A 21,527-nucleotide genomic window follows, 5' to 3' on the forward strand; every position below is an offset into this window, starting at 1 on the left:
AAAAAAAAAAAAAAAGAAAGAAAAACACAACCACGAACACCTTCGCGCTTCACAGTTTGGCTGGGGTTTCTCGGCCGCCGGCTTCAGCCCCGCGATTCGGGAGCTCGGGCGGCTCCGGCGAGCCGATCCCGCTCCGGGAAACGTGCCGGCGGCCGGGCTCGGGGAGAGCGGGGAGCGCCGGCGGCTCCGCTCCGCGAGCGGACGGGGCGGCGGGACCTAGCGCCGCTTTAGCTCCCCTCCGACGGCTTTTCCAGCTGAGCCGAGCCGAGCCGAGCCGAGCCGAGCCGAGCCGCTCTTTCGGCAACCCCGGCCGAGAGCCTGCGTCTCCCTCCCGGCGTCCCGGCTGAGCCGGAGCGGCCGAGGAAGGGAAGCGAACGGAGGGGGAACGCGTGTCTCCGCGGGAGCTGTTGGCTCTCTGCCGCCCGGGGAAGTTTCCTGGTTATCCTCAAGCAGGAAAAAGGAAAAAAAAAATATACATATATATATATATATATATATTCTGAAAAACATACAGCAGAATCGCCCTCGTTTTCCCGCCGGGAGGGAGGAGGACGCCGCTCGCGGGCGCGATTCGGGGGCCTGGGTTCACCTCGCTCCCCCCGGGACCCCTCGCGCCCTGCCCAGCTTCCCAGCCGGCGGAGACGCGTCCAAGCAGCGCGGACCCGGCAGGCGTCGCGGGCCCCGCGAGACGGAGACGCCCGCGTTCGCCTCCGCCGCCTTCCTCTCGGAACGAGCGCCGGGAGCTCGGCGAGGCTGGCACGGACCTCCGAGATCCCCGAGGCCAACCCGCCGCTCAGGCCGCGTCACGCAGAGCAGGTTGCGAGGACCGTGTCCGGGCAGCTTCTGACCGCCCCGTCCAAGGACGGAGGCTCCGCCACCTCTCCGAGCAACCTGCTCCAGGGCTCCGTCACCCTTCGCAGCCAACAAGCTTTTCCTCGCGTTCAGACGAACGTTCGGTCCGCGCCCGTCGCCTCCCGCCCCGTCACTGGGCGCCGCTGGGAAGACTCCGGCCCGTCCTCTTTACACCCTCCCTTCAGATACTTCAACGCGTGGAGAAGATCCCCCCTCCGCCTCCTCCAGGCTGAGCAGTCCCAGCGCTCTCAGCTTCTCATCCTATGAGATGCTCCAGTTCCTCAACCATCTTAGCAGCCCTTCGCTGGCCTCGCTCCAGCTCTCCTATACTGGGAGTCCAGCACCGGACTCACCGCTCCAGGCGCGTACGGGGGCCGGATCGTCCCCCTCGACCTGCCAGCAACGCTATTCCCACCTCCAAGCGAGGCTCGGCTCAGCCATCCGAGATGCGCGCCGGGTGTTTCCGCGACCGACGGCGTCTGCTCTGCTTTTTGGCCGCCCCGGCCGCGGTTTGCCGGCAGCGTTTCAGCTCTAACCTTTCCGTACGCCTCGCCCGCGGCCGCCTTTCCGACAGGGCGCTCTCATCGCCGGCTCAGACCCGCTTCCGCCTCGTCTCACCCCAACATTTCTGCTCGGAAACAAAAGAGATTTAATGGAAGAGCTCAAGAGCCCCTTCCCGTCCGYGCCTCCCCACCGGGGCGGCTTTCGACGGGTGTTTTGGAGGCGCCGGAGGCACCGGCTGCGGGACGCGCCGATGAAATCCCGCCAAGGGCGGCAGCCGGCAGGGCGGCCGGCGCTCTGGAGCGGAGCCGAGCGCCTCCCGGCCTCCCCGCGTCTCCTTCCTGCCTGTTTACAGCCGGAGGCGGGAAGGGAAAGGGCAGATATTGTCTCGCGACTGGAGCAGGAAAAGGAGGGTGGGGGAGAAGAAAAGGAAGAGGCCGGAGCCGTCTAGCGCTCCGAGGCCGCTCCTGGCCCCTCGGCGGGGTGGGAAAAGTCGTGCCCTGAAAAGAAGGGGAGTTTTCCCCAACTTCCAACACCTGATTTTTTTTTTTATTTTTTAAAAACAACAAGCCTGGCAGAAGTGTGATGCCTTGGAGCCGAGTACAGTAGTGTTGGAAGAAAAAAGAAAAAAAAAAAAAGAAAGAACCCCCAAACCCTGCGAGGYGACACCCCGAGCTAAAGCCGAGGCCCTGCCCGCCGCTTCGCCCCACGCGCCGCTTCTCCGTCTCCGCTCGGACCCGCGGCGGCCAGCGACCTCCCTAAGGTGGAAAAGCAACACCAACACCTTCAGCCGACCAGCTCGGGAGGCGCTGCTCTTCTTCTTTTTTAGGATAATTATGATTTTTTTTTTAAGACCAACGACGGCAGGAAAGTAAGTTTGCCCGAGGCCTCGAAGGACCTCCCAGCCCGTCTGCCGCCATACCCCAATTACCCCAACGCACCGGGTCCCAGACCCTCTGGTAAATAGCTCGAGTGAACCTGCACAAAATCCTTTACAAATTGATTCCACATGTACAGCTTACGCTCAGCCCGCGAGAGCGAGGATTAAAAAAGCYGGAGGAGAAGGCTCTTCACAAAGAAGTCCGCTTAAAATAAAGATCAAAAGTCCAGTGAAGGGCAGGGAGAGGGCAGCTGTTTTACAAGGGGGGGGGAAAAAAGCAAAACCTCACCCAAATAATTAAAAAGAAATTAAAAGAACAACCTAAAAGCAAAGCGTACAAAAAAAGACTTGGTTTTTGTGTTTTTTCTTTAAAGGTTACAATGTAAAATGTAATATAGCATCTGAACGACAGCTYGGGCACTGTCCGAACTGCCCCAGAGGGTCAACCTGTTCCAAGATAAGGCATCAAAGAGACCAAGGCCATGGTCGCAGCAAAATCTCTCCTCTCTCAAACGAACACATTTTATATTTTTATATATATAATAATAATATAGAATCTTTTTTTCTTTTTTTCCTTTTTTTTTTCTCTTTTTTTTGCTAAAAAGTATTTCAATGATCATATACATTTACCAAGGCATGATGGCATCGAAGGCTAGCTACGGAGGGGCAGTCGGATATCGGGGAGGGAGTGGAGGAAAGGGGTGAAGGGGGGGGGAAATAATAATAATAGGGTCAAGCCGAAATTAAAAAATATATATATAGCTCTGGCCTTCGTGTGTGGTCACCGGGCCCCGGAGGTCGGACAGCTCAAGGAAGGCTGCGATCCCAGGTGAGAGGAGCTGGACTTTAGTGCTGGAGGGCGACAGGGACGTCGCCCTCGCGGTGACACAGCTCCCAGCTCCGTCTCCGCTCGCCTCTCGGCCCCGTGCCGCCCGGCGCTGCCGTGTCGCCCGCGGTGCCCGCGTCCCGCTTCGCCCTCAGAACCCGTTGCCGCTGATGTTGATGGACTGGAGGTCGGCCACCTGCATGACGTTGATGCCGCTGCTGGCAAGGCGGGCGATGCCCTCGGGGCAGATGGCTTCCATGGCCACCATGTTGGTGGCGATGAGGGCCGAGGGCGTGGGCCCGCCGTTGCCCTCGGCGGAGGCCCCCGTGTCCATGGGGACGGCGGAGACGTTCATGGCCACGTTGTTGGCTGTGCCTCCCTTCTTGTTCTGGTGGGTCTTGATGTGCTTGGAGAGGTGGTCGCTCCGCATGAAGCGTTTGGGGCACTCGGGGCAGGCGAATTTCTTCTCTCCTGGAAGTCGAGAAGCAGAGAAGGGTCAGGCGGAGGCTGGGCCGGTCCCCCAGCAGCACCATGCTCTCCCAGGCTAGAAACACGGTGAAGGGCCCCAGGGGAAAAAAAAACAGCTACCAGCACCGTATGGCAGAGCCTGTCCCCTTTGCTGGGGGCTGGAAATCCTAGAAAGGATTCCCGTCGTGCGGTGCGACGGAGCAGATCTATCGCTGCTCTGTGCGGCTGGTGGTGCTAAAACATCCCAGCGCGTCCGCAAGCACCGCGGCACGGGGGCTGGGAAGGCCAGAGCCGGCCCCGCGGCCCGTTCTGCACGTACCCTAACCCTCACCAGCCCCAGGTCCCACCTGTGTGCGTGCGCTTGTGCCGCTGCAGCTCATCGCTCCGGGTGAAACGCTTCCCGCACAGGACCCAGGTACACACGAAGGGTCTCTCTCCAGTGTGCCACCGCAGGTGAGCCCGGAGGTGTGAGGTTTTGCCATACACCTTCCCGCAGCCTGGGATGTGGCAGATGTGCTGCTTTTTTTTACCTGGATCCCCAGAGGTCCTGGAAGAGTCCAAAAAAAAAGCGCGTTAAAACAACCCTGAAAGCACCTTTGTGCTCCAGGCAACCAGAAGTGGGGAGAACATTTCTGAACAAGGCACCCTGCTCGAWGGTGTTCCCAGGCTCCCGTCAGCGCTGAGCCACAGCGGCCAAAATCTGTGCCCACCCGTCTGCCAACCAAGAGAGCGCTGYTAGCCAGCTACCTCGCTGTAATTCAGGTGATACAAAGCTGCTGTCGGACAGCTGAAGGGAAAGGGTTACCTGGAGGAATTAACACTCCCAGCGGCATYGCCGACAGGGAGAAAGGCTCCAAATGGCTTAAGGAAAGGGGAAGAAGCGAGGCTGCAGCTCCCAGCCTGAGGTGTGTTCTCAAACACARCCCTTCTCCAGGCCGTAAACCGCTCTCCTCAAACATTTGCTCCTCTCTGGAGTTGGCCAAGGTGGAGGATGGAGGCAGCACAGGGAGATGCCCACCAGCGACAGCCGTGTTCGGGTTGAAACACRGGCCCAGGCCACCGGGACCTTAGCRCAGYCCGGGTTTCAGCCCGCTAAGGGGAGATCGGAGGTGCTCAGGCAGCCCGGCGTCGCTGGATCCCGCTGCCGAGCGGCCTTACCTTCCCTCGCTGTCTTTGCAGTAGGGGCAGGTACACGCTTCCCTCCGCACTTTTCGGCCTTGCTGGGGCTGTGGATCCGGGCTGGTCTCTCCTTCCTCCACAGCCGTATTCTCGTCTCCGAGCCCATCTCCGCTCGTGCCGTGAAGGCCCAGCTGAGCCCCGTGGTCGCCTAAAGGGAAACACAGGGGTTATTCTGGGCTCCGTCAGCAATCCCAAGCAACAGAACGGAAACGAGAGGGGTCTTGCTGCACGGATACGACTCAGCTCTCCACGTGGTTACCCCGTGTCACGCGACGCAGCAGCAAYGGGCGGACGTGCCACCCGGCTCCCACCGGAGCCGGGTGAGAGCATCGCCGACCATCTGGCAAGCTGAGCCACAAGGTTTTAGCTTGCATCGATTTGTACGAATCCTTCCCCTGCGTTTTCCAGGCAGCTGCAAAGCCAGGAGCGTCTCGGACAAACCTTTTGCTTTGACAGCTTGATTGAGCTGTAGGAAGTTATTACTTCCAGCCTTCTCCTCCTGCGAGGCTGCCTCCCATGAAGTGCCGTGTTTCTAAACCCTGGCAATCCCCTGCTAGGCTTTTTCCTAGAGAGCTCTGGGTCTTCGCCTGCCCTCCACTGAAGACAGTGGTCCCCACAGCTCCCATGCATGGCCCCCCACATCGGTCTGTGTCCACAGACTTGCATCTGAAGCAGAGGTAAGAACCGCGTCTCTCAAGAAAAACAGACCGCCTGCGTCACTACAGCCACCTGCCAACTATTTCAGCTATTTCAGTTAAACCTAGTACAGAAAACAGAGCAAAAATGTAAACCGAGCAGCACTGGCCGGCTCGAAACAGCATCAGTGATAAAGCGAGCGTCAAAACATAGCGGAGGAAACCCTGGCTCCTCTGAATCACGTTTTGCTACTGACTTCTCTGAGGCCAGAGTTTCACCAGTTCCCACGTTCTGCTTTCCAAACAGCAAAGGCTGTTTTCTCTCTCCTCCCCTGCCTGGCAGGCCGAGGCTGTCGGCCTTCACGCGCAGCCTCGCGGTCGTGCGCTGTGCTGAGCTGCGTCCTGCTAACCGAGCCCGGGAGCAGAGCCGCGGCGGCGAGGTCTCCAGCCGCACGAAACGCGTCGCCAGATTACGTCCGCCCCCGCTTTTAGGTAAAGGCATAATCCGGATTGAGCAGGAGGCAAATCTCCGTCCGACCGCGGGGGTTTGCTCCTAAACTCTCGGCAGCTGTAGCTGAGCGCAGGCTCGCTCCACCTCGGAAAGGGGCTGCACCGCTGTCCGCAGGCGGAGAGCCGGAGGCACCTGGAGACGGCCCAAACACGCRGCTCCTAGAGATGCTCTGCACAGATCAAACACCGTCCGGGCCCAAAAGGCACCAAACCAGACCAGATTAATGGGAAAAGCTCAGCTCCTGCTCCCAGAGGTTCCCGTTACAACGGAAGCRCTTCCGGCACTAATGGACCCGGTTCAAACCGCAGCCAGCGCCGGGTACCGGGCTGCGGGAGCAGGACGGGCGGCACGGTTGGATCTGGCAGAGCTCCAGCGGGACGAACTCGAGGACCGGTCCCTGAGAAATCTCGCCCCGCGGGAYCTGCTGCCTAGAGGAAGAACAGGAGAGCGGCAGATGCGGCAGTCGCTTCCCGGCTCCCCAGACTTACCCCTTTCACTGAGACCTGTACGTTTTTAGACGTAGAGGAGGGAAGGCAGCCGCTAGAGACCTCTCTCAGCCTTCCCTGCCGGAAGAGGGCTCATTTTTCCATTACAAATCTGCTTTTCGGGGCTGAGGACCAAAACAGCACTGAGAGAAACAGAGACACCAGGAAACGAGATCTGCCCTCCTGTGCCAACACCAGAAACGCTCCAGTTTTTAGCATACATTTTCCAGTTTTTACTTTATACCCCCTGCTTTTCCCCAGGTTTCTGGGCTGAGCAGTCCAGGTTTCCCCTTTCAAAACACATCTTTCATTTAAAACTGATGAAAGCAACCACRCAGGAGCCAACACACAGAGCAGATGCAAAACCCTCCCGCCAAAAGCCCCAAAAAGGCAGCGATAAATAAAGCAGGCTGCAAGACCGCAGTTGTTTGTAGTGTCTATCAGCAAAGATATTATCGGCATGCGCTCACTGGTTAATTACTGCGATTACAGAAAGGCAGATATATAAAGTTGAAAAATCATCTGGCGCTGTTCATGAAACACATTCCCGCTCTCTCTCGAGGAGCGATTCCCAATTATAAAAACCATAGGAATTACAGGGTAGCGCTGACAAGCTCTCAAACGCGGGCAAACATAAAACGTTCGTAACGGGGGGAGTGTGAAGGGGTAGGAAGTTTTTAAGCCTATCGGTTTTCATTTCCATTTTATTGCTCTCCGCGTATGCCGTCATCTAATTGCCTCTCCAATAACCCCATCCACACTTCACAAGTGTTTTATTTCCCTTCAAGCTCCACTGCTTGATTATTTTCATGCTGAAAAGCCGTACGGGGTGCAGAGACGGTAGGCTGAGTAATCTCTTCTCAGCCACAATTAACATATGCCAACAGGGCTAACGAGAGCTTTAGAGTCGAGCCGCTTCCGTCGGATGGGGGGCAAAGCCCCGACGGAGCTGGAAGGGTCACGGCGTATTTGTGCTCCTCTTTCCTACGAACTGCCTTGCAATGAGCTAGCGATCAGGCAGAGATCACACGCGGGGCTGAGCTAAAACGTGGGCAAACGCACTCGCGCGCCCTCGTTCCCGACGGCAAACGCCGCGCTCTGCCACTCGCTGCCCGAGATCCTCTCGCGCTGCTGAGAAATGAGGCCGGGTCTGGCTGAGTCCTCCTTGAAAACACCCCTCGGGAGGCTTTCCTGATGCCGTTCAGCAGCAGCCGCCTCGGTTGGCTCCGACAAAGATGAGTTAAAAGGGAAGAAGATCTGCACGAGCAAGTGCGAGCCACGCAGAAAGGCCGCGCCGGAGGCAGCACGTCCCCACGCGAACAGGCTGCGTGCGGCCACCAGGACGCTCGCGGTCCCCTCCGGACAAGGCAATTCGGCTACAGCACAAGGCCCCAATCGCCCAGCGACTCGAAGGAGGGACTGCCGTTGCCATCCGCCTCGTAAATACGCCCCGTCCGTACTCGGGTCTTTGGCCAGCGGGACSCCGTCCTCGCCGTGCCCAGCCGGTCGTGGCCGTCGCGTGGCCAGCCAGTCTCAGCTCCTCCTGGCGATGCCGCGGGGTCCTGGATGATGCTTGTTCACCCCAAGTCATAAAGGACAGCGGAAAGGATTCAGTCCATCTTCTTCCTCTGGTATCTGGAAGACGGTGCTTAATCGAGGAGCATAAGCGTTACAAGGCTGCGATTTCCACGCACGCTGGCGTCCAGGCCCTGCCGGGACAAGCACCTTCAGCGAACGAGAGACGTTTGCCTTAAACCCCAGCTTTTTTGGGTAACCGGTTCTAGGCAGGGGGGGCAACACACCGAGCCCACACAGACAAGGCGGCGGCGCTGAAGGAGGAGGCTAAGCATGTGTCGGCCCGCTGCGTTCATCGGCCACGTCTCGGGCTTCCTTCCYGCAGCCAGGAGGGAGTTTCACAACCACGAGATAGCAAAGGCGGGGGTGACGAAGAGTTTCTGGCACCGGCCGCCTTCCCAAGGACTCATCCGCGCTCAGCAGCTCGGCTTTTACCAGCAGGTGTCAGTGGTGCCTCGAGGAAGCTCGGCAGAGGAGTCGGGGCAGGGTCCCGAGCTCGGATACGGACAAAAGCCGTCAGACACAGACCCCCGGYGAGCTCAGGGACCGGCGAAGCGCCACGATGCCCCGCAGCTTGGCCGTGCCGTTGCGAAAGGCTCGCGCGCCCGCCGAGGGATTTCTGCGTACGGACGGGCCACGCTCCCGACGAGAACCGTCTTGGCTTCTTCTCGCGTCCATCTGGTGCCCGGCGAGGGGTATAGCTCCAATCTCACTCCTCCGGGCCACGGCAGCGATACGAGCCCGGCTGTTCCAAGCAGGGTCACTCCAAAAGCGAGGCTTGAAATTTAGGGTCGGCTGCTCTGCCCCCAGCTCAGGCGAGGMGAGAGGGTCCGGTTTGACCGGGAAGGGGCAGCGCTGCCAAGTCCTTTGTCTTCTAGGACRGAGAAACCCGAAGCATCAAAGCAAAAGCTAGAAGAGCCGCAATCAAGGAAACGAGCCTTGACTCATCCGCTCGCCCCGCGGCTCCTTACGTCACGGGGGACCCAGCTCCGCTGCAGAGCCACGAGTCACCAGGCGCTGCCGCAGCAGAAGCCAGGATGTTTTCCACGTGACGACGGCGAGACGCTTCCCTCGCCCCACGCGTCCCGGCCTCGGGCGTTAAAGGACGATGCTGGCCCCCGAGACCGCCCGGCCCACGGCAATCCCCTTCGGTTCCCCCCAGAGGCGAGAGGAAATCCCGACGGCCTGCGGATTTCAACGGCTTCAACCCTCTCCCCGCTCCGCCAGTTGCTGCGGGGGCCTTCCTCTCTTCACTCCTATTTCTAGCAACCAGCTAACCTAACAAAAGATTTGCCCTGGATTAAGGGCAAAATCATTTCTCCGAAGCAATCCCCGGGGCACACGCCGCTTCCCTCTGAGCATCCAGGAGCCCAGCAAACGCCGGAGACCAGGGCGGCCACGCAGGGTATAACCCAAACCCCTTCTCCGGCGGCGGGGAGGGAAGGTGGCAGCGCGCTCAGACCGAGTCACGGCCGAGCGACGCTGCAAACGTCGCCCACGACTGACGTCGCGACCGGCAGGTTCGGTTTTGGGAACGGCGTTAACGTAACGACCGCGATGGCAAAGGCCGTCCGCGCCCCGAAAGCGCCGCCGAGGTCAATACCGTTTGCAGCGCCCAGGCCAGATCGGGCGGTTTAGCACCGCTGGGTAGGAGGAAGGGAATTGTCTTCTGCTAGTATTTCACCCGCAGAGCCTCTAACGCAGACACAGCCGAGCGTAACGCGCTCCGGCCGCTATCTCCGCTTTCACTTCTAACCCAGAGATCCCGGCAACGGCCTCTTTTATCRGGACAAACCGAGCCCGCGCTGCGAGGGCTGCCCAGGCTCGCCGTATCAGCGAACGCCGCGGGGCGAGTCCCGCCAGCCCCTAAACACGGGCTCCCAGCGCCTCCTCCAGCACCCCTTCCTCAGCCCCAGCAGCAGCGTCRGGCAAGAGAAGGGAAAGAGGAGCCCAAGCTTGTCTCTCCGAAGCAGACACGATCTCTCGCCGCGTTCGGAAATCTTGGCTGCGCCCTCCTGTACCTAGTCAGCAACATTCCTGCGCTCCCTGCGAAGTTTAGCAATTTTAGGACAAAACCTTTTCAGACCTGTCCCCCCTCCCCAGCTGTTGCAACATATGTTTACGGTCTAAAACCAGCACAGAGGGAACCTGCAAGTTTTTCAGGCTTTGTAAGTCAGCGACGACAGCTTGTACTACAGCTACTGATCAGAGATCTCCCTATCGCGTATGTGCCATCCCRGAGAACTGTTGTAAAAAGAAAGGAGAAGACGCACACGTTCTCCCCAAATTACGTCCAAGCCCTCGGGAGGGGGACAATCCAGCCCCGACTTCTTGGAATTGCTTCAATCTTCAAACATGCAAAGCCTACGCAGCATTTTATAGCCTGTTGGCATGTCATACGGAGGAGAAAAAAAACCCAAATCTTCCTTCTGGTAATCTATGGCTTGCATCTAATTAAGGTATAAATAAATTACAGCAAGAGAAGACAGATCTTGTATGTACATGCTTCATTCTTCACATATCAGGACGCACCAAAGTCTCCAGAATATTGCAGTTTCAGGAGAAAATTTAGTGGAGAGAAACCAGCTGGATAATTTATGAGTGTTATCTCCACTTAAATAGATTACTTATAAGACGAGAGCTTTCATGAAGGCTGCCAAGTCCCTGGTCCATGCTCAGGTCACTGAAGTACTTAAAAAACATATTAATAGCAGACCAGCTTTTTTTTCCCCCCTCTTTTCTCTCCTTAGAAAACCCTGGGGAGCAAACAGCAAAGATGGACTTGCCTGCAAAGAGAYGTGGCACGGGCAGGAGCGGGGCCTCGCCACCGGCAAACAGGAACCGACTCCGCTTTGCTGCGCCTCACGCCTGCATCCATTTCACCCTCACCGCGGGCAGAGCCGGGCGACCGCCCGGCGCGGACGCCGAACCGCGCTGTGAACACGCTGGGCTGCCTTGCTCCTGCCTCCGGAGACGCAGTTGCAAGCCCGCCCGCACGCACACGGCCTCTGCTGCTGATGCATCAGAGCGAACGCTGGCACGGGCGGACAGCGTTGCAAGGATTGTGAGCGCCGAGAAAGCACCACCAGGCTTAAAAATAAATTCACTCGGCAAACTTTGCGTGACAGCRCTGAAGAAAAGGGTGCCAGTTAGAGCTACCAGGCCAAAACGATGGGGAACAGCGGGGAAGAGAGAGCGGGGCAGGCAGGTAGGGAGGTTTGTGCAGAACAAACCCAAGCAAACAGGAGCCCAAAACAGAAACAGGAGAGCAACCTGGTGGGCAGTGATGTAGGAAATCAGGAGGAAACGGAGCCCCTGCTCCACCGGCCCGGGATGGGGGTACCAACCTCCTGGAAGAGGGGCAGTAATTTGCCAGTCTCACGTTAAATACCAAAGGCCCGGGGAGTCTTGGCTTGTGGAGTCTTTGAAGACAAGGTGGTTCTTGTCTTCTAACTGCTCRTCGGAGGAAAAACGCTTCAGTTTAGTAGTTTTATTTAGCAGACTAAAACGAGGTGAGAAATGCCCTGTGGATACAAGATCGGAGCATTTTTAGACCCACCCCAGTTGACCTTGGAAGACGGGAAACAGACTCGATGTTCACTCTCAGGGAGGACGTGGAAGAAACAGTTTCTTGTGCAAACTCTGCAACATTGGCAGCTGCACTTCTGCACAGGCTAGAGAGGAAGAAGGGGGTAAATTGTCACCCAGCGGAGCATGTGCACGGACGAGAAAGCAACGTCAGCTTCCAGATGAACTGGAGAGAGGCTAAGAGGCAACAGGAAGCTTTAAGACTAAAAGAAAAGGCTGGCGAAAAACGAGCGACACGTAACCCACGGGGCTCCCCGAGCCTCTCGGTGGATCTTGAGGCGCTTTTCTGCAGCGGGTGACAGACAGCAGGCACATGCCTGCAAAAAAAAGACCAAATCAAACCTTTCTAGCTCGTGATAATTTAACAGTTTCTCCCCATTTCCTCCTCCTCTTTTTTTTTTGGCAGAGAGTCGGAAAGCCCAGGGTGGCAGTGCAAAGCTTTGTCTAGCTGGTGTGCATTGCTTTCCCCAAAATACTCCACTACAGTCACTCCAGACAGATCAAAGACAATTAAACTGCACTTGCTACACAAAGGAACAAAGTACGTTTTTGTAATGCAGTCCCCTTGATTTTTATCTCATTTGATTTCCTCGCTAATTTGCAAAATGAGTTAATCTGCAGTGGAAGTCATTTGTGTAAATTAGCCAAGCTCTATCTTAATAATTCTTCTGAGTTATGGACAGCGGAGCAGGGAACWCATGGTACTTGGCTATATAAGATGGTGCAGCTTCGAAGTCAGACTGCAGCACGCTGAGTAATTGTATTTTAATCTGGAGTTTAATGACTTGAAAAGCCACACGGCAAGTTCTGCGATATCCTTTAATTGTTGGAAGTTTCTATGCGTCACATTAAATTACACTTCCTCTGGAGAGAAAAAAATAAATAAGCGCAGAGCTGCCGGGTCCAGCACTACTTTCCACCCAGCTCCGCTGGCTGCACGAGAAGCCGTTGTGTCCACCCAGCCCCGCTGCGCGCGGCGATGCTGGGACGTGCAGCGGAACTAGGAGGTCACCGGGGACGATTCGCAAAATCTCCGACTCCCCCAGACTCACTAAATGCCTTTGCCAAGCTGCAAACCGAAATACAGATCTCCTTTGCCCCTTTTAATTCCACTCTGCATCGCTGTGAAACCGTGATAAGCCCCTCTAGTCCTGGCAGAGCCTTCCCTGGGATCGCTCCTGCCAGGGCCAACGAGCAGGGCTGTACCAGCAACCGGCACCCAAGTCAGCCAGAGCATCTCTGCCGGGTGGCGCACACAGGCCCTACCGAGCCCGCCAAAAAAAAGACATCAGGATAGTAAAGAAAAGGCCCCGCACGACCTATGGAGGGTCACAAAGCAGGAAAAAGCGCAGCTGTGACGGGAGAGGCCACCCCCGAGCTGCCAGCCTGAGCCAGGCCCAAGGCACACGCAAGAGAGGAAGCAGAAAGGGGGGAATTCCTGCAGGCATTTCTCACCGCGCCCGGATTCCTACACTCCTTGGAGAAGTAAAGGGYGGCCGCTTCTCCAGGCCCTCAAAACCTGTATTTTTGATCACCTCTCTGCAGAGACGGGGACCACGAGCCCCACCACTCGCAAGGCTTTTAATTTAGACGCACCGCGCCGATGGGGAGAGGGAGCCCCGGGGCCCGCACGACGGGAGCCGGCACCCGAGCCGGCGCTCCGGGTAGGAGCCGTGCTGACAACGCCGCGGCAGGCTCAACCCGGGATCCGGCTCCTGCAAAGGGACGATAAAGACCGCGCTCCTCGGAGAGGCGAGGAAGAGGCAGGGCCGAGGCCTGCGCAGAGAAAAGGAAAGCAAAGATTAGGCCAAGCGCGGTGGGAACCCGAGCGACAAAACCGGCGAGACGGTCCAGAGCCGAGCGAGGCGCCGCGCGAGGGAAAACGCTTCTGCGAGGAGTCACAGGACGCTCGAGCCCCGAACCAGTCCGACCAGCGCGGCTGCCAACGCGCTCCCAGTTCGCCGGCGGCGGGGAGGAGCGGGGCCGGTCGCCCTCGCATGGTAAAGCCTCCAGCTGCTACGCGATGGCGACAGCGCGTTAGCACCGCCGCTTCGGCTGGCTCGGAGGAGCGACGCTCCCTAATTTAAAGATTTGTTACCGAGGCTTCAAAGCGGGCGTAAAACGGCTCTCGGCCGAAGCCGGCTCGTAGCGACGCGAGCTCCGAACGGGGATCGCTCTCTTCTCCCCAAACGCACGCAGGGAGCTCTCYGGATGTGTGTATTTCTTCAATAAAACACCCTCTTTATTACGGTACAGCGAGAGGTCAGCCAAGGAAGCCAGGGGGGAGTATTTCAAGTCCAGCCCGGCTAGAGTTCAGAGAAGGAAATTTCACAATATAATTATTTTCTGAAATGATGTCATGGGCGTACTGAAACAAACAATTACGGCGCGCTAAGGAGAGGTCCTGCTGGGGCTCGCCGGCCCGAGACCRGCCGCGTTCGTCCCCCCCCGCCCCGCTCCGCGGCCCATGCCATGCGGATGGCTCATCGAGGCCGGCTACAAAGCTCCTCTTAAAAACAGCAAYCGGGAGACAATCGGGTCTTTGTGCCAGTACCCCGATGGCTGGGAATAACCCTCTAAGGACAAAATCACGGCGCAGAGCTGGGGATGCATTTGGCAAGCAGATTTTAAGGGTTTACTTCCCCGACCAAGGGTTTTTTTTCCCTTTTTTTTTGCTTTTAAAGGATCCCCTCGCTACGCCTGACCACTCRATTCGACCACGAGCTCTCATCCAAGCGATGGGCCGAGCCCTGAAACGGAGCCGGTCCTGCCRTAACGGCCCCGGAGAGCTGGAGCGGGGCGGCATCTCGGGCCCCAATGGGGCCGAGCAACGGGACACGGGGGCGCGTGGGGCTTTGGGGTGAGGGAGCGCTCCCCGGAGCTGGACCGGTGCTGCCTGACGTCCCGAGACGTGCTCCCTGGGACGGCAGCCTATTTATCGAGCACATGCTCGAGYCAGGCAGGGCTCCTCTCCAAGGCAAGGAGCACTAAGCAGAAGGCTTTTGCCAGCGCCTGGAGAGCGGCAGGGATGGKTAAGCGGGGCTGAGCCGCTCTGTTGGCAAAAGATACGGGCACAGAGCTAAAAAGCCCCTCTGCCGCTCCTCTGCGGCGCTCGGGCGAAAGGGGAAGAGAAACCACAGCATCGCAAGCTTCTTGAAATCTCCCCCACCCCGATTGCCGCAAGGCTTTCGCAGCCGTGCAAAGAGGCATCGCCTGAGCTGCCTCCTCCCCGGGCAGGCCAGCCRGAGACACGGGTGACACCTAGTTGCTGCCACTCCGCGGGCTTGGAGGAACGGAGGYCAGGCGCTGGAGCGTTGCCACGTCCACCCCCTCGCTTCGCGCCGTGAGCGCCGGAGCCGGGCGACGCGAAGAGAGCGCCCGGCTAAAACCCCCTTTTCTTCGGCCTCGACGGAGTCCCGCCGCCCACTCGCGCGGAAAGGAGCGGTGGCATCCGCCCCGGCCCGATCCGTGGGCTCTCGAGGCGCTGCCAGCCAAGGAATTCCCCTGCCCTGCCCTGCCGGCTCTGCAGCGTGCCTCCCCCCTCGCCGCAGAGCCTGCTGCACGGCCTGTTCGCCCACATACCAGCCCGTTTCGGTCACAGACCTTCGGACATCTTGCCCCGGCGGGGGGGGGGATAATTTACTGCCCAGCTAATGCCGGGGAGGAGGAGATGGCCTACAAAGCAAGCAGGATGCAATCAGCTAATTAATACAAACACGGGGCAGAATGAAGTTTGCAAAGAGCATCAGGCTCTGCCCCGCTCGTTAAGAACACAAGGCCGATTTTAGGAGCCTCAAAAGATATTTTTCGACGTTGTTTTCTCCAGGGGATTGTTCCCCTCCCCAGTATGCAAAAAAGAAACTGAAAAGCAGAAATCTCATCAACAACTTGCCCCAACCCTGCAGAGGGGCCGAAACCCAGAGCCAGGAAAGCTGCAGCCCAGAGTTGTCCTCGGCCGCCGGCGAGGGGAACGGCCCGGAGAGGGGTTCAGGCAGGAGACACGCGCTCCCTGCGGCAGCGAAGCCGGGACACCGGCTCRGCTGTCAGCTCCAAAGGAAACAGAGCTCAGCTCTTTGAAGCAGCTCAGCCACACAGATCCGCACCATTTGCTCTCTACGGCTGTGGGCATTCAGGGCTGAATTCAGAGCTGGAAACGGCTCCGTTCTCTCCTCTATTAACCGCGGATAATCCCGGGCTCCGGAGCACCCGGAATCGCCACCAGCCGGTGGAAGAGCTGAGCTGACAGCTCRGCCCCTCCTGCAGGGCAGCGGTAGGAAACGCGGCGGCTGCCGYGCTCTTCCACGGCTCCGCGACGCTGCCAGGCGCGCTCGGCTCCCCCAAACCCTCCGAAGCGCGGGCGAGCTCTTCTCCAGCCCCGTGACACGTGGCAAAACCTAAGGGGGCCTGGAGGATGCGGCGCGCCTTCGACCAGCTGCAACCCTCCCCTCCCAAACCAACCTCAGCGAGGTTTTGTTTTCCATTCACCTCCCTCTGAAGCAGAAGGGCTTCTTCCGATTGAAAAAGAAAAAACCCTCCCAAATCTTAGCCTCGAGCACTAAGCAAGCGCAGAGAGTTCCAGCAGGCAAGGTACGCGCTTGCAGAGCCCTCGGCAGCGGAAGAGAAGGYTCATCATGGAAAATTTTCAACTGAACAACAGGCGGGGTGGGGAACAAACTGCCTTCTTCCGTGGCCATCAGCGAGTGAGCGGAGACCAGAAGAGAGGCGAGTTTGCAGCCCACTTCCCCCCCCCAGCATCAGCACTGAATCGCAGCCTGCCGGATCGCTCAGCGACATGCCCACGACACGGAGCCAGCGTGGCAGGCGGTGACGCACCTACGCGAGGTCTGGCTGGCTCAGCGCCCGCTGCAAACGGGCTTTCTGCTGGTCGGGGGGGTGCAGAGAGACCCATCGCAACATCAGACCAGCAGATCTAGACAATAATCTCATCCAGCCTCGAGTTAACCCATCCAAATCATCTGAATGCACCGGAGCCAGGGCGCAGAGCAGATCGGGGCTGTCTGTCCCAGCCACGGCCTTTCTGACCTGCTCCCAGGAGCCCTAAAACTAGATTTACTGTATCACGGAGCCGTGATCTCAGTGGGTCCCTGCAAGCCCTTTGAAACCTGAACCCTGCACTGTACCGTCTACTCGGTTTTTCAAACTCAACAACATCAAAGCCCCACGCGAATGTCACATCCTCAGAGCTCAGAAACAGCGCGACAGCGAGACTCGCAGCCGCCGTTCTCGGCGTCTCAGCCGGAATCAGACGGCAAAGTCGTCACTGCAGATCAAGAGCTAAACACACGCCGCCGAGCTAAAAATAAATAAATAAATAAAAAATAATAAAAAAGGAGGACGCTTTTAAGCACGGAGTGGTTCGATGGGTGGTCTCTGGAGCGTTCCTCCCCGCCCCACCTCCGAGGGCAGAGCCACACGCAAATACAGGAACTAGGAGTCGCCCATGCGTTTCTCGGCATGTTCTCCTCCTCGGCGCTTTCAAAACAAGCACGCCGAGCAGGCCTGACGCAAGCGGCTCCGCGACTCGGCGGAGCGACCCCGCGGTTGCAAGCCAGCGGGGTCCGGGTGAATCCGAGCACGCGAAGACAAAAGAGACCCGCCACCACCCACGCTTTCCACGCGTAAAAGGGAGGACGCGCTGTCAACCGCCCTCTCGGTTCGGAAATGAATCTGCTCTTGTTCGAGCAAGTCTCGCAGCTCAGGGAAATCCAAGGACCTGCTTTACACGGAGAGATCAGACTAATCCTGTCTGTAATAAACCCGTGGACTACTGCGAGCCATGCTGCTGTAGCAACAGCCCAAAATACTGCTGCAAAACAACTCCGAGAGAGCAGCCTCCTTTTCTCGCGAGAAGGAAGCRCAAGTTGGATTGAGCAACAGCTTTGCTGCCTCTCAGCTGTGACTAAATCTAGCAACTGCCTTTTTAGCTGGAGCCAGAACAAAAGTCAAACATTGAAAAAACAAGCAGAGTTCCTTTTCAGCCCCGATTTCTTTCATGGCAGGAGCTTACAACCCTCTCGCTCGTTTTCCCTCTCCACAGCAGGCAGAGCATTTCCAAGYGGAAGCCGAGCGGCCCCAAACTCAAGGCTGCGTTTTGACGTAGCCCCCACCCCAGGTCTGGAGGGGGKGTTTGGGAGACGACAGAATCGGTTTGGGGGAACAGCCGGGGCGCGAACGCAGGCCCATCTCGGGCACGATGAGATCGCAGCGTCCCTCAGCAGCACCCAACTTTAGGCTAAATATATACTTAAACAGCCTGTTCTTCCGCCACTGCAAGGAAATTCCCCAGGGCTTTTTGTTTGTTTGTTTTCTTGGAGGAGGCAGGGTGGGGAAGAGAGGGGTTTAAGCTCTTTCTGTATTTTCCTGTATCTTAACAAGCTGCGACTCTTCCTGTYGGTTCCTGCAGTCAAGCAGACGATCTGCACTCGGCTCCAACTACCCTGCCCACCCCATCCCAACTGAGCTACCCCGCTGCCGAGATCCCTGCGTGGGCGTCAGGGCAGGGCAGCAGCGCCGCACAAAACCACACTTCACTTTCGACTTAGCCCTGCGTTTGGCATTACTTGTCTTCCCACTTCTCTCTCGCTTTTTCTGTCTCCCTCTTTCCCTATTTGCAGGCATCTCCTCCGATTCTGTCCCATCCCTAACTCTCGGGGGCTCCCCAAGCAAGCAGCYGCAAAAGAGTTAATTAGTTCAGCAACTCCCTAAAGTAAGTTTCAGCATCTTCTGGAAATTAGCTTCCTTCCCAGGGCAAGCAGAAGGGCTGGGCCRCTTGCCAGCTCGATTCCGCACCAATTGCGCCCTCCTCTAGCCCTCGCGCAGATACGCAAACGCTTTGAATCCCGCAGAGCCCGAACGGTGCCACGCACGCAGCGACCGCAAAGCCCAGGGCCTGCAGGCTGGAGGTCGCCGCTCTAACAGGAATAAGGCAACGCGGTTTTGTCTTAAACTTCCTCCGTCCAGCTACAAAAAGGGACTGAGAGAAAAGGACTTACCAGCGGTGTTCGCTATGGCCAGCGGCAGCCCTTGCAGCTGGTGCACCTGGATCCCAGACGCTCCCAAGGCACTGAGGTTAATAGTCTGGAGGCCTGGCATGGAGGAGAGCTGAGCAGCGTTGACCGTGACAGTGCCGCTGGGGAGGGAGGCGATGGGGGTGAGCGTGGTGCTGGTGCTGCCCGTCTGCCCCAGYGACACTCCCTGCATGGGGGCCAAGGTGATTGTCTGGGCTTGGGGGTTTTGCACCTGAAGGTTTTGGAGCTGGATGGTTTGCCAGCTCACTTGCCCGTTCGGCCCCACCGTGGGCGTTCGGATGATGATGGGCCCGGAGTTGGGGACCGCCTGGAGCTGCAGGTTTTGCAAGGCGTCTTGGGAGATGGCTTGAGTGGCAAAGGTCTGGCCAGAGAGTGGGGTGGTCTGGAGGGCTTGGATGGTCTGCCCTCCTTGGACTAGCTGAGGTTGGATCAGGATCTGCTGCTGCTGCTGCGACTGCTGACTCTGATCCCCCTCTTTCTGCTGTCCTGGCTGCAACGCCACCCCAGAAACCTGGCTCTGCAGAGAGTCCGAATTCTGGACACTGCCGACCCTCTGGGGTGTCTGCGCCTGGACATTTGTTCCCACCGTTGCGCTGCTGGAAAAATTCATGATGCCCATGTTACTGGTGGTGGTGGTGGTGGAGTAGCTGTTGGCGTTGGTAAAAAAGGAGCCAGAACTAGCGTGAGATGTGGCCATGTTGGACGAGCTGATGGCAGCGCCCGAGGTGGCTGGCTGGGAGCTGCTGTCCGGAGAGCCGGAGCTGCTCAGAGTGACCGTCTGAGACGTGGGGGCCAGGCTAGCTGCCACGCTGTTAACCGGCAGCAAGGTGATGTTGCCGTTCAGAGCCACGGGGACGTTGGCCACGTACTGGGTTTGCCCTGAGAGGGTGTTGTTGGCTAAGCCCACACCCTGGATGGGGACAGCCTGCTGCAGCAGGTTTGGCATGGCGATGAGGTTACCCGTCCCGGCTCGGCTCGTAATGATCTGCTGGTTCGTGCCGGGGATGATCTGCAGCTGGCCAGAGGCATCCTGCTGCACATTGACTTGGGCAGGGGTGGTGGCAAACTGGAGCTGCTGCCCGTCAATGGTCTGGAACTGGGGAATGACCTGGTACTGGATATTTGGGATAACGCCCGGCAGACCCGTCAGCACCTGCTGGTTCTGCAGGTTAGAGGCGGCCGTGACCACGTACTGCCCCGCGCTCACGGGCCGGCTTTTTGATGAGTCGCTGCCGTTGCTGCCGTTGGCTCCCTGCTCCTTGGAAGGAGTCGGCGTGCTGGAGCCAGTGGATATGATCTGCCAGCCGTTGGCAGACTGGGCGATCTGAGCGGCAGCGGCCGTGAGGTCCAGCTCGCCGCTCCCGCCTTGCTGGCCCTGGGAGCTGTTGGAGTTCTCGTTGGGAGACTCGATCCTGCTGCAGGTGGCTGCCAGCAGAGCCAGCGGGGAAGGCTGGGACTCCTGGGAAGGAGAGGAGGAGTTAGAGATACAGGAGGCGGCCCAGTGGGCAGGGCAAGGGGAGAGGAGAGGAGGGAGGAAAAAAAAAAAAAAAAAAAGCCAGGGAGGAGCATGCTTGGAAAAGATAAACACTCCTTCCTGAGAAAACCCACCCACAGCCGGAAAAATACAACTGCCAGACACAGGGCTGTCAGGCTGGGACGGACTGAACCGACAGAGAAAAGCCCTCCGGGAGGGAGGGYGAGGAAAGAGGAGGGAGTTTGCATGTAAAACCCAGAGAGAGACGTCTCTTCCAGCCCAAAACGAGTGAATCTCCTYACAGCACCACAGGAGAACAACTCCTACGAAGTACAATGGCTTCTGGGCATCTGGATCAGAAAAAGGGCCGATCGGGGCCGTGGCAGTTACTTGGAACTGGGGTGAATGTCATATTTTTGAGAGCACCATGCACAGCTGGGGGAGGAAGGGAAACATGCTCTGGGCTGGCACTCTCYGCTGAACACGTTCCAGCGGGGCGTCTGGCAGCATGACGCTCCCCTGTCACTTACTCACCCTCTCTTCCTCTCCCTGGGGAGAGGAGCCTGTGCAAAGCTCGGCCGTGCCAAGCAAACACCTCAGCGCAGCTCCCCGCCCCGGCCCTGGACTTTGCTATGAGGTCGGCAAGTCCCTGGGGCAAGCGGAGCTGGGAGGCCGTCGAGTTCAGGCTGTTCCTTGCACCTCCTCTCTCCCTGCACTCACCTGGCCCTCCCCACCGCCTCCACTGCTGTTGCTGCTGGCATCTCCTTCGCCCTTCTCGGGCTTCACTGCAGCCATCTCCTCGGGACTCTCTTGGTCTGTGTGGGCAGGAAACAACGGTCGGAGTTAAAACACATTTCTGAGCAGAGCAATGGGAAGGAAAAGGAACACGAGGACATGAGGGGAGTTATGGGGCTGGAAAAGCAGGAGGTTGGGGCAGGGAGAGGCCAAGGMACTCTGGCAGGCACTTTCGAGTGGACCGGGCGCTGCTCCGGCACCAGCGAGAAGGGGCTGGGAAGCGGAGGGAGCTGCCAAAGGGGAGTTGGCACGGGGACAGGCGGAGGAGGAACAGGCCGTGCTCTGGGCCCCAGCTCCTCCCCGCCTGCTCGAGACACTCCCTGGCCCCTCGGGCCTCCTCGGGCCTCCCCTTTCCCTTCCCTGTCGGCCTGGGAGCACACCTCCTGCCCGGGCTTTCCTCGGCTGGCCCYGGCAGCGCCCCGCGGATCCACCCCCTGAGGCCTTCTCCCTGCCCTGCCCAGGGGTTTTCCCCAGCAGATCCAGCCCACCGGGATCCCCAGTCTCRACAGGCCTCATCCAAGCTCGGATTCCCCTGTCCGTGCTCCTCGCGAGCCCGCTGCCCGGGGATCTCCGTCTCTCTGCTAAAACCCCTCTCCTCCCGGATTCCCCCCCCCAGCAGCCCCTTGCRATCCTCCACAAAACCTTCCCTCCCTGCCGAAACCGCTCACCCGCAAGGAGCTGGGGCCTGCCCCCCACCTCCACGATCCCC

General features: G+C 58.5%; 1 protein-coding gene across 1 annotated transcript; it reads right to left on the bottom strand.

Moving 5' to 3' along the window:
- Window positions 1–4: 4 nt before the first annotated feature.
- SP1 (Sp1 transcription factor) lies at window positions 5–21,423 on the bottom strand. The gene is made up of 6 exons (XM_085322254.1): window positions 21,199–21,423; window positions 20,744–20,838; window positions 18,514–20,008; window positions 4,686–4,854; window positions 3,875–4,074; window positions 5–3,530 (listed from the first exon to the last, which is right to left on the bottom strand). Exons 1-6 carry the CDS (start codon window positions 21,332–21,334, stop codon window positions 3,211–3,213), a joined length of 2,415 nt encoding a protein of 804 aa, XP_085178380.1. The 5' UTR covers window positions 21,335–21,423; the 3' UTR covers window positions 5–3,210.
- Between the last annotated feature and the right edge of the window lie 104 nt (window positions 21,424–21,527).

Source organism: Rhea americana, unplaced genomic scaffold (genome assembly GCF_003343005.1).
Source record: "Rhea americana isolate MKP2758 unplaced genomic scaffold, rheAme1 scaffold_757, whole genome shotgun sequence".
NCBI classification, from domain to species: domain Eukaryota; kingdom Metazoa; phylum Chordata; class Aves; order Rheiformes; family Rheidae; genus Rhea; species Rhea americana.